This window comes from Morone saxatilis, unplaced genomic scaffold (genome assembly GCF_004916995.1).
Source record: "Morone saxatilis isolate NCDOM2014 unplaced genomic scaffold, NCSU_SB_2.0 Contig22, whole genome shotgun sequence".
NCBI lineage: Eukaryota > Metazoa > Chordata > Actinopteri > Moronidae > Morone > Morone saxatilis.
Window position 1 is genome coordinate 8,574,514 of NW_023339785.1, and position 11,982 is coordinate 8,586,495.

The 11,982-nt window shown below is 41.8% G+C and overlaps 1 protein-coding gene across 2 annotated transcripts in view; it reads left to right on the plus strand.

Moving 5' to 3' along the window:
* Positions 1-249: 249 nt before the first annotated feature.
* The window catches only part of rab28 (RAB28, member RAS oncogene family), a 29,393-nt gene continuing 17,660 nt past the window's right edge, over positions 250-11,982 (plus strand). For both annotated transcript variants that reach the window (XM_035669656.1, XM_035669657.1), the window contains exons 1-4: positions 250-694; positions 6,406-6,502; positions 9,385-9,473; positions 11,427-11,556. In XM_035669656.1, coding sequence (XP_035525549.1) covers positions 620-694; positions 6,406-6,502; positions 9,385-9,473; positions 11,427-11,556 — 391 coding nt within the window. In that variant the 5' untranslated portion in view covers positions 250-619. The remainder of the gene's footprint in view (positions 695-6,405; positions 6,503-9,384; positions 9,474-11,426; positions 11,557-11,982) is intronic.

The window sequence follows — 11,982 nt, forward strand, 5'->3', positions numbered from 1 at the left end:
TAAACTAATAACCTGGCTACAGCTGTTAAAACCCTGCAGGTGAACTGCAGTGGAGAGAGGAAAGTAGCAGAACATGTTAATCCTCCAGTGAAATACATAAAACAACGTACCAAAGTGTGGCACTTAAGTAAATACTTATTATATATATATATTATATTTATATTTTCTGTTGTAGTCCTCATGTGCTTACACTCACACTTTGACCCTTGTAGCCATGGCAACGGCAACGCGTCACAGACAGGACGCAACCACACCGCCGGTGACTGGGCTTCCGGTTCTGACCTTTTCCCGTGAAGGCAAAGGGCTTCGTGGCCATACTGAAATTATTTGTAAACTTAAATGCCAAAACGTGGCACCCGGCTGTGTGTTTTTTTGTAGTCCTCACCCCCGTTTTACCCGAACAACCAGTGTTCGCCGAGGCAGCAGTGTGTGTGTGTGAGTGAGTGGATCACACCGAGCACAGCAGCACTGTTAGTACAGGCAAAATGGCGTCCGCTTGCCCACTCCACAGTCGTCTAATCCATCTGTGATTAGCCCGATAACCAGATTCAGCAACCGGTGACAGTTTTCTACTGCTTCGGGTTTCCCCACATATACAGTCGGAGCACATTTGAGCGTCATGTCGGACTCGGAGGAGGACAGCCAGGACAGGCAGCTAAAGATTGTAGTGATTGGAGACGGAGCGTGTGGGAAGGTGAGAGCAGCACAGACACACACATCAACTTATATTCAACGCTACTGGAGGAGAAAGTCATTGAACGCCTCCACCACGCTGACGGTGTGTTGTTGTCTGTTGTCAGCGTTGTGTTGTTTACATTGCCCGTCCTCACGCTGCCCAGTCACCATGGCGACCGACGCTGGTCTGTAGCTACCAACGGCCGTGGCTAACGGTCGTAGCCAGGCAACATGAGGGGATGTGAATGGTCGGTTGGGATTGTGGCCTAAAACACTTCAGCTCCTACTGCAGTGTGATGTGTTTTTGTGTTCACGTTCAGAGGAGACAAATCCACACTAAAGACACATGCAGTGTCTCACATGTTTATATGTCTCCATGAGCGAGTCACTGATACAGTGCGGACAGCTGGAAGAAATATATTGATGCTCAGTGTGGGAGACAATTGTCCAGGTTTATTAATGTTAACATGCAACATTACAAGGAGTTTGACTCTCAGTGTACAAACACAGACTAACGGCGTAAATAAACAGGACAACAAGCTCAGCAAAATAGACCTAATGTAAACAAACAGTAACATTTGTAGACAGTAGACAATAGTGCACAGGATGCTGGAATAACTATTAACGTGCAGGTTTATTTATGTACATGAGGTATACAGTGTATGCAGTATGCGCAGCATGGATTGGTGGGTTTGAATGATTATATTTAGGTTTTAGAAAAGAAACTGAATTCCAGCAATGGAAAAATCAATAATCCATAGTTTACAGGTGCAGTAGATGTAGTCTCAGGGTTATTGTACAGGGATTATTGGTAAATGAACCCTATTAGGACCCCAAGTTGATCACTATAAACAGGTAATTGTATATTGCACTCATTCAGTCTTAGCAAGCTACTTAATGAAAGTTATTCTCTCATTAGCACTGGAAAGCTTATGTGGAATAGTATGATAATAATTATTGTAAAACAAGAGTTACAAAACAGTGTAGAGAAGTGTTTGACGGGTTTCCGTTGATGTTGACCTCATGCGGTTCAATAGGTTGGTTGGTCGTTTCAGCTGTAATGTACAGGAGGACTCACAAAATGAAACTGAGAGGAAAAGGTCCAAGTGGTGGATGGAGGTCGATGAGATAGTTAGAGATGCTGAAAGTGGGCAGCAAACCTCACATTATATCATTTTTATTGCGTGACTGTACCTTTACTGCAGTTAAGTAACTATTATTAACTACTTTATTTAAATGAGATTAAACAATGAAATAAAATGAGTCAAAATAAGTACAGAAATACAGAAAATCTGTGATGGGATGTCTGAGTCTGTGTGAGCTTCTGGTAAGTCTCCCAGAACTGATAAGATGTACATATATTACACAATAAGCTTTTCTGAGGTTCCCCATCCACACTGATCTCGGGTTGAGGATGAGGGTGTTTATCCCAGTCGGAGCTTGAGACGGTTGAATTATTGATAGGGGAGAGTAGGGCCGAACAATCAATCAGAATATTATCAAAATCACAATATGTCCAATATGCTAGTGGCAAGAGCTGTAATGTTTGATAAAGGTCAAATGTGTGACGAAACAGCATTAAACAGGAGTTTGTTTGCTATAGAGCCCCAAAAGGTTTACATTATCAGGATTTTAATAGTTTTTTTAAGTGAAAATTCACTCTGTGGTGCAAAAGTGATTATTCCTAATTCCTTCATAATTGTGAATCACAATCTATATCTGTCAAAATAATCGCAATATGGACCTGAAATAGCAACCAGTAACTGAGTTTTAATCACACATTGAATAATGAATAATGCATAAATACTAGGATTAATACACAAATCATGTGGCACAAGAACTCTCACATCTTTATCTATTTTTTTAAATCGACCTTTATCAATGTATTTCTGTAGTGTGAGAAAGTGTAGGAAAAGTGTCACACCACAAAAAATGTCTCACGGTTGAATTTATCTTGAAAATCCTGCCGCAGCCAGTTTTACAAAGTTTCTGGACGTGCAGTTTTGAGTTTCTGTAGTTTCAAAGATAGCACTGTGGATTTAAATCTGACACACATCTGTTGTTCTAAACCTATTAAGTCTACCCGGCCCTTAATCCACGTTGCGTGTGCCATTGAACGTGGTGCAGTGTTTTGTAGTAACTGAGCTCATAGGCTTAGACTGTGAAGAAATAACATGTTGTTGTTTTGTTATACTTTTATCTACCGTTCTCTGGTATCTCATCAGAGGGCGCTCCTTTAAATGATTGGTGAAAAGTACAGTTACTTACTATCGCCCGGCCAAAATGTACCACAGATGTATGAACTACTTTTAAATTATGAGACACTCACAGGGCCAATTTAGAGAGACAGTGAAGTAACACACATACGTAACGCCTTTAAGGCAAGCGCACAACATCGACTTCAAATTTCACTTTTCAAATAGCTTATTCAAATGAAACGCTTTTTTCAATTGTTTGGAAAAGGAAGTACGGCTGGATGATGAATTTTCACTACATTTGTCATGCACTTTGGGGCTGCAGCTACTGCTCAGTGGTCTTGGGGTAAAACGCTGCACTGTACAGTATAACACAGAGTGTGACAGTTACTTAGCCTGGCTCTTGTAGCTGATGGTTGTTTTCCATCAGTGTACCTCTCTTCTCCTGGCCAAAGACCCCTGTATGCGTTTGGCTCCAGAGTGAGGCCCCATTTAAGAAAGTCATGTCTGGACAGCCCACATGAGAAATGTTTCTGTGCTCTTTTGATAATAAAATAACATAAAACTAACAATGGGGAGAGAGTCATGTGTGGAGACTTGTTTTCTGAATGTCTGAACAGTGAACAAATAGACCTTCTGTCATTGCATTTTCTCTGTCTTTGATAACTCAGCTTTAGGACTGCCGTTAGTCTCTGTTCCCTTTCAAAACCACTGGACTGACTCATTCAGTACGTTATTAAAATCTTCTCAGAGGTGTAGATGAAAAAGACCCAACTTACATCCACAACACTGGAATTGTTTTCCTAGTCACACCAAACAATCATTTGCAGCAAAGCAAGGAGGTTGTCATGACAATTGAGCTATGTTTCTTCTTCAGTGCATCTCCAATCCCCGACTGAATGAGTGTGAGTGTGAGGCAGGGACGTCAAGTGCTTTTCAGCTACACATCCCCTTTCCTAACTAATCTCTCCTTCCTCTGGGAGAAAGAAAATGAATGTAGCAGTAATGGTGAGACCCAACGAGAAAAATGAATGTTCTCATTCTGGAAAGTCGACATTTTCTTTTGGGGGAGTGGGAGTGTGGGGGGGGCAGAGAACACACACAACTCAGTTCCCAGTAGATACGCTACATTAATAACCCTCCTCACACTGCTGCCAGGTGTCAGCTCGTCACTGTCTGAATGACTTACCTGCTTGTCTGTTTTGGGCAGAAAACAGGAGCCCTGCCCCCCATTTTGAGCAGGCAGCACTGACTGACATCTTGAATGCCGTTTCCCCCCTTATTAATGTCAATTTGCTCAGCAAATTGCAATCGGATCAGTTTTTCTTGGACAGCAGTTTCGGTGGTATTTTGGCCTGTGGTTGGTTGTCCATTCAGAAATATAGGGAGATGTGGGAAGGCTTGTCCATCTGAGCAAGATGTTTTTAAAATATGGAGTCTCACATTTAGCCAGGCTCTTAAGGTGCTGGGCCGAACTTACACACAGGTCTGTTTTTCAACCTGAACTATAAGCCACTCAGTTTTTCTAAATATTTGCTGTTCTCTTACCCATAGGCTAAAAAGGAACTTAAAGTACAGGTCTTGCACATGAATGGATATCAGCACCCCAGCAGTGTTATTCACAGTCCGAATACTTCACCAGAATACCGACATTTGTATCTGTCTTAACTGTTTGAGGAGAATAAAGAGCCCGTTTTGTTGCGATGCTGCAGAAATGCACTGCATCTCTCATACGAGTTGCATCACATGGACATAGTCAGCTTGCCATATTTTTTTCCCTCTCTCCCAGTTTCTTGTTTCAGTAGAACTTCCCCTATTTCCCGGCATTGCTATCATTGGTGACCCTGTGCTGTTCTCTGTTGGAGTGTCAGGATTACGCCAGCTTTTACATTCGCTGGTTAGTTCCAATTGTACGTTGGAAAAAAAGGACTACGTTGAGGGAGGAGAGCCAAGCTACTGGAATGCCAAGACAAATGGCCGACTAGGCCAACGCGAGCATGTGGAATAAATTTTTGCTGTCCGAGCTTGTTATTTCTGTGTTGTCAGTGATTGTTTGGGCTACTTAAATGGCCGATTTTCTCCTTGTTGCGTCAGTCACCTCTAGTAATTTTTCAGTCACTCTTGAGCCTGTGACATGCTCTGCAGGCCGAGATGAAAATAAAGTCTGTAGGTTAGTGAACTTCAGGTGAAATTAGGTGGATAAAACTATATTCTGCACCTCCAAGGAAATGTTGATCAAGAAATCCACCAGCAAAAGTCTGGATTACACATTCAGTAGGTTTATTTAAACAATTACATTTACAAAAATCAGAGCTGGAATCAACATAAAGGTTTTACATTAAAGTTGTCATCCACAATGACAAATCAGTACTTTAAGAAAGCCAAATAGAGTCTTGTTTACTTGAAGAAGATTTGGGTAAACCACGATAAGGTTTTTCCTAATAATATTACGTTGTTCCTCTGGAGTCGTTTGATAGACATTCAGTCTTATTTGAAACATTATTTGGCAAAACGTAAACCTTCTGAGCATGAATGGAGGTAGATAAGGGCATAGGCTCAAGTGAAAGCTTAGTGGATTGAAAGAAAGAATTTAGTTTTAAATCCTCTAACCCTCAGCGATTGTCGAGTGCCACATTAAAATGCATTTGCTGCCACATGAACACTCAGGGAATCCCATTGCTTCACGTCTCTGTTGTGTTTATGTAAGCACACTGCTCTAAAGATAGCTAATAGACATTCGGCACTTCTTTTTTTCCCCCATCCTCATCCATCAAAATGAATTAAACTTGGCGTGTCAAGCCTGCGCTGTGGATTCCCATGGATTTCAGGAGAGCCCCTAACATGCTATTTTTTTTCCTCCTCAAACACAACAGTGACAGTGATGGAGGTTTTATAATTTGTGGCAATTATTAGGTCTGCAGTCTGGAGACATGACACATACTCCGACACCTGTTTTTGTAATTCACGTTGATTTTCACTGTCAGGACCGTGGCTGAGTAGTGAGACAGCAGAGGAGGCAGACAATTACATCAGCGTACCCTCCTGTCAATCATTGAAGGTGCTTAAAATGGATCTGTAATGATAAAAGTGTCCCGCAGACTACTACTGTACTATACTTCAAGGCTGCATCGCATTGTGATTCGATGTATTTTTAAGACATTTTAGGAAAAGAAATATTGTTGGTCAGTATGAATGAAGTCAAAGTTTTCTACTTCTCCTCACCACCGAAATATAACTTTTTCAGGAAGTTCTTTAATATACTTTTTATATTTTCTGCGGATGGAGTTTCGCAGCATCTTGCATCGTGCCCTGGGCCATGCTGTGATACTGACTTGTTTTTTATGTTATGCATATATATGTGATTATTGTTAATGAGGCAAATACTATGCACTTAATTGAGCTTTCTCCTTTGTCCTAAAGCATTTTAAAAAAAACACTTAACTGCTTTAATTCCCATATTTGTAGTGCTGTTGATTGCTGCGGAGGTGTTCTGGCACTCATTCTCCGTGTCTCTCCCTTTGTCTCTCCGTTTCAGACATCACTCACCACCAGGTTTGCACAGGAGGCCTTTGGGAAGCAGTACAAACAAACCATCGGCCTGGATTTCTTTCTGAAGAGAATAAGCCTTCCAGGTGAGACACCTTCATAATCTTTTGGGAGGGCTCGCTTGTTCAGAGACTCGGCACAGATACGCGTGTTGCACAAGCACATAGTGGCAGACTGTGGACTGTTCATTTAGTAAGATTGTACTTAGACAGACTGGCTTAACTGTTAGCGGCTGTTTGAAACGCTTTAACATCGACTGTAAGGTTTTGGATGTGTGCTTAAGATTATCAATGTTAAAAAAAAGATCCAGAATATTAATTGAAAGTCTTACAAAGAAGCCTGTTGTTAGCTTTCTGTCATATTTTTATTTCTCGTGTTTTCTTGTCCTACCTTTTTCCAGGCAGAGTTTGTTCTTCAGGTTAACTCGGGAGCTGAATGTGTCTTTTCTGGTAGCTCCTCATTGTAGAGTGTCTGCCACTTCTCAGGCTTATTCACTCTGAAAGCTCTTCTCTGCAGAGCAAACAGCACACTTTTTTTTTTTTGACTCCACAAGGCCAATGGACAGCTTATGTCCAAACGGGCGAGCCTTGCTCATAATTCTGTGGGCACAGTAAAGAGTAAATACATTAACATTTTATATCCATATCGCTGATCCCCGAGTTCAACTGATCTTTGTCCTCCACCACATAAAACATTCATGTTCTTATTTGTTTATGTTGAACCCGCAGAAATAAAGCCACACTCTGTATCCCCCTTAGATCTGTAAAATAAATGTTTATTGACTACTGCTATATTTAGACGAAAGCACTCCATTTTTACTTCCTACCATGTGAAATGGGGATTTTCAGCATTTTAAATGGCATTTCTAAAACTCTGCCAAGGCCTAAGCCCCAGAAATCTGCAAAGTGCCTCCATTCTTTCATTACTAATAAAACAACATTAAGCAAGGGCAAATTAAGTGCTAAAAGTAAAAGTTACGCTGATTTGTGAGTTGGCTGAAGGATCCTATTTTGATTTTGTGTCAGTTTCAGCTTATGAGACTTAGGAGAACTAAACCCCCAAAAATGTTGTGGTGGAGTCAGGATGAAAAGAGCCAACCATAAGCACAGGCTGGGCTCAACTCCTTAATGTGAACTCGAACAAATGCTGTTAATCGTTTGACTTCTCTTTCCAGTAAGTTTCTTTCCTGAAACAATCAGCGATCTCTCGAGTGTTAAACTGTAACCTTTGTTTAAATATAGTGTGCATACGTCTCTATCACTGGGGCAGAAACAACACTGGGTCCAACACCGGAGTTGTTAAATGGCCCATTTTCTGGAGAATTGGGTGTTGATGAGCTGATGAAGAGGAGGGTGGCTCAGCGAGCTGGGTGGTCCCAAACTTCGTTAGGAGGACCCCCACCCTGCCTTGTATTGGAGAGGTTGTGTGGCTCTCCGGGTCTCTATGGGGCTGTAAGGGTCTTTTGCAGCAGGGGGGAGAGTAGCCTATAGCCAGCGTTGGCCCCTCTCACCATGAAGGCCCAGCTTGTCAAACTTAATGTACATTTTCCAACGCAGGGAGAGGTGAGGCGAGGCCGACTGGCACACAACAGCCTCCTCTGTGTGTGCTTTTTATAACAATACCTCTTCCAGATGTCTCTGCCAAACCAATGAGGTACAGGCGGTGAAGGGGATTGACCAGAGGTGAAATTTACTCGATAAATTCTGTCAAATCCTAACTCTTGGAAGCGGCTTCGTCCACATCCACTTCATGTCACACGAAGAGGACATTTATCTTATCAGCGTGACTTTCTTGTGACCTTATTATTGTCATTTGTAAGGTTTGTCTATTGGACTCACATTCGCTGTTTTTACTTCTTGCAAAGCATAAGCAGAAAAATGTCAGCGCTGTCGAGTCAGCGTGAATCTTTGAAACATAAATAAAGCTAGTGTCCAAGCATGGTGGAAGGGCGGGGATGGCTCTTTATAACACCAAGGGGCCGTTCTTCATTGCGCTCCTCAATGTAACTTTACATTGACAATGTATAGTCTGGATGTAGTGACTGTGAACCTCCGCGTTTCCTTCCCTCGTTTTAAAAAGGGGACTTATGAAGGGGTTGAGTCGTCCAGCCGTGTCCACAGTGTACGCTCTACTCCCCATCACCGCTCCAGCCAAGCGCAGGGCCCTCATCACACCAACATAAACTCCTCGCTGTCTGGTCCTCCCTCCTTCTCTCTTTTTTTTTTTTTCAACCACCCCTTTCATTTTCCAGAGGAAGAAAATATTCATTTGGATTTGGTTTTTGTGCCCGTCTTTCTCTCTCTCTCCCTCTCATTCACTCCTTCTTTCTCTTTCCACAGGCATTAGACAGAAGTCTTCTTTTCCTCTTATTTTGTGTTTAATTATTGCTGTTTTCCTTAACAGCACATAAGTCTCCTCACTTTCCTAACTTGGCAGCATATGGCACAATGCAAACAGCTCTTCCCAGGCTAATAAGAAGTCATTTTTTTACTGCCAGGCTATTGAGAATGTTTAAATTAGAGGGTAGGCGTACCTATTCATCCCCCTCAATCTCTGGGATGGATATTCTTGGATGTGAGGTGTGGGTGACCTGCCAGGCAAGAGCGCTTAGCATGAAAGATTAATCGCTGATTTATTGTTTCCATTATGTACATCAACAACGCTGACATTTATTATAGAAATCGCTCACCCAAAATACAGGTTCCAGTTACAGCTGACTCTGTATTTCCTCGAGATTATGGGCTTTGTTAAAACAAACAAGTTAATGATTAAAAAGGATAAAAACATCCGGAGTGGAAACCCACAATTTGTGTTTTTTATTTATTTAATTGATTAGCAGACAAAAGCATTTTTGAGAAAAGAAAGTGGCAATCTAAACTAATCTAAACATCTATGGTACTTTTTATTGAGCTGATTTGTGCACATTTTTTGATATCTGAGGTATTTCTGTCTGTTTTCTCCACTGCAGGCAATCTGAACGTGACCCTGCAGGTGTGGGACATTGGAGGCCAAACGTTAGGAGGAAAAATGCTGGATAAATATGTGTACGGAGCTCATGTAAGGCACACACACAAATTCACATCAAATGCTCTGTTGGTTCTGCCTAACAATTATACGTTCATCTCTGGTTTGTGCTGCAATCTGTCTTTGACTCCCGTAGCCTGAGGATGTGCAACCAGCTGCTGTAGCTGCTTGTGGACGAAGCACAGGAAGAGATAGTTTCCAATTCTCTAATAGCCCTGTATTGGTGACCTTGATCAGGTTGTTTTCTATTATAGCGTCGGCAGCTTCATTCACAGCCTGCCACCCTCTCCTTCTGGAGCGTAATTCATTCAGACTCACAGAGAGTAAAACAGGTCATAAGAGCTTTGAAAATCTCAACTTTTTTACAGAGTTGATACAGTGTAGTGTTTTTATTGGCAGACAGAACACATGTTGATAACACAGTGCACTGTAGGTCAATAATGTAAGCAGTAAAAAAGTTTAACTTTGAAGCATTTTAAACAGAAATGAATCAAAGTAATTCCCAGTATTTGGTAATACTCAGCTCATACATAAAGGAGTGTAGGGAAAAATAGGCTACTAATTGATCAATTAACTATCATTTAATGCTCATACTCAACAATGTGTTGATTAAAATGACAGCCAAACTCTCTGCAAACACCGCGGTTAGTCAGCGCTACTAGTTTATACATGTGCCAGCAACATCAGCGTCCGCAGGTAACCGTGTTGCTATAGTCGAGTGCTATCTGTCACCTCCAGAATGTCTCTTGTTTGAAGAGGCCAACTTAAAGACCACAGTCTGTCGAATCAAGACCCGTACTTCAGCACAACATATAACATTTGGGCACAGAAACCTGTCATCATATACCAACTATATGCAAGCGCACTTTTGTCATGTATGTCTATAGATGCTAGACCAACATTTTTTCGAGCTTCTTTTCCATTGCATGAATCAGCCTGGCTGTAAAAATAGTGAAAGTGATATGTTGTTTTTTTATTTTTTTGCCAATGTCTGTGCCCTGCTGTAAATCCTGCCCTAATGGTGGTTCTGTATATCACCCATGTCTACAGCACTTCCTTTTCTGTTTCTCTCCTTCTCAAGCAAAATGCCACATTACGACACTTTGCTTCGGGAGTTTCACGTCAGCACTGTATGGAACTTTCACACCTATTGTTCAGCACCGTGCGTCCTGTAATCAATCATGGCTGTTCAGGGAGACTCACAGTAATTGTCAGAGGCCTAAGCTGTCGTCACCAGCCTTGCGTGTTGTGACAGTGCGTGTCTTACCGAACAAAAAGCAACAGACACCCCTTCAGTCGTGTTGCATCATGCAGTAAAAGTGGAGACATTTACCTCGGCTCACATTAATTTCCAGCAAAAGTTTAAGCAGTGATAGCAGATAGTTAAGCTGTGAGATAATTTGTCTTGAATTATGCCAGCAGATCTTGTATCTGTGTTTACTCTTTGATTAATTTATGTGTTCCTGTAAACAGCCCCTTCTGGCCTGAGTGTTTGCTCAAACGTGGGTCTGGTATTGTTTCATGAGTGTTTCTGCGGTGCATAGAGTATTGGGGATTACATACGGAGAAGGAAAATGTCTCCAGGCAGACAACCTTCATCAATTAGCTCAGATAGCAGATAACTAAACCTCTATTCTGCACCAAGCTTCCAAAACCGGAAACTGTTAATGTATGTTAATGTTAATGTACAAACCACAATTTAAAACAGATCCACGTGAGTTCACAGGCTTACTTAGATCTTATTAGTACTGAACCAACCTCATATTATGTGTGAGTGAGTGTGTCCCCCTCTGTGTGAATCTGTCCCCCACTCTAGGAAGAGGAGCAGTGCCACCTACTGTTCCCTCGCTCCCTCAATATTACCCATGTTAATATGAATGAATGTGAAATTAAACTGTCCACTCACATCCAGGATTGTGAAGGTGAGCTGTTCAAAGACATCAAAGTCTGAGGGCTGTCTTGTTCCTTTACTTTTTTCCAATGCAGGGGGTTCTCCTGGTTTACGATATCACCAACTACCAGAGCTTCGAGGATCTGGAGGATTGGTTCAGCATGGTGAAGAAGGCCAACGAGGAAGCTGATATCCAGCCTGTTGTCTCTTTGATTGGGAACAAAAGTGAGAATTACACATACATAAACACACAAACACACATAATCCTTTTTTTATTTTGAAAAAACAGTGTAGTATGTCAAGTTTAAAAATGGCTTTATTATAAAGTCTAATACGTAGATGCAACTGAAAATAGGTTATCTTATATTTATTGGAGTGAGTTTTTCTCTATTCATTTTTTGGCATTTTTCATTTTGCGTGTCTGTGTTTGTGTGTGGAGGAGTGAGTGTTTGATGGTAGCAGACGTGTTTGTTAGAGCACCAGATAACTGATCGGTGTGATAAGCCAGTTGATAAGGGGGCGATGGGAATGCTGATGTTTGTGAACTCTGGGGAGTGACTGACGATGATTTAAGATCCCCGGGCCAACGGACCTAGGGCACCGCTTATCTGTGCCCCCCCTCCCAGTCAGTATCCGTCTGCCCCCCCCCCC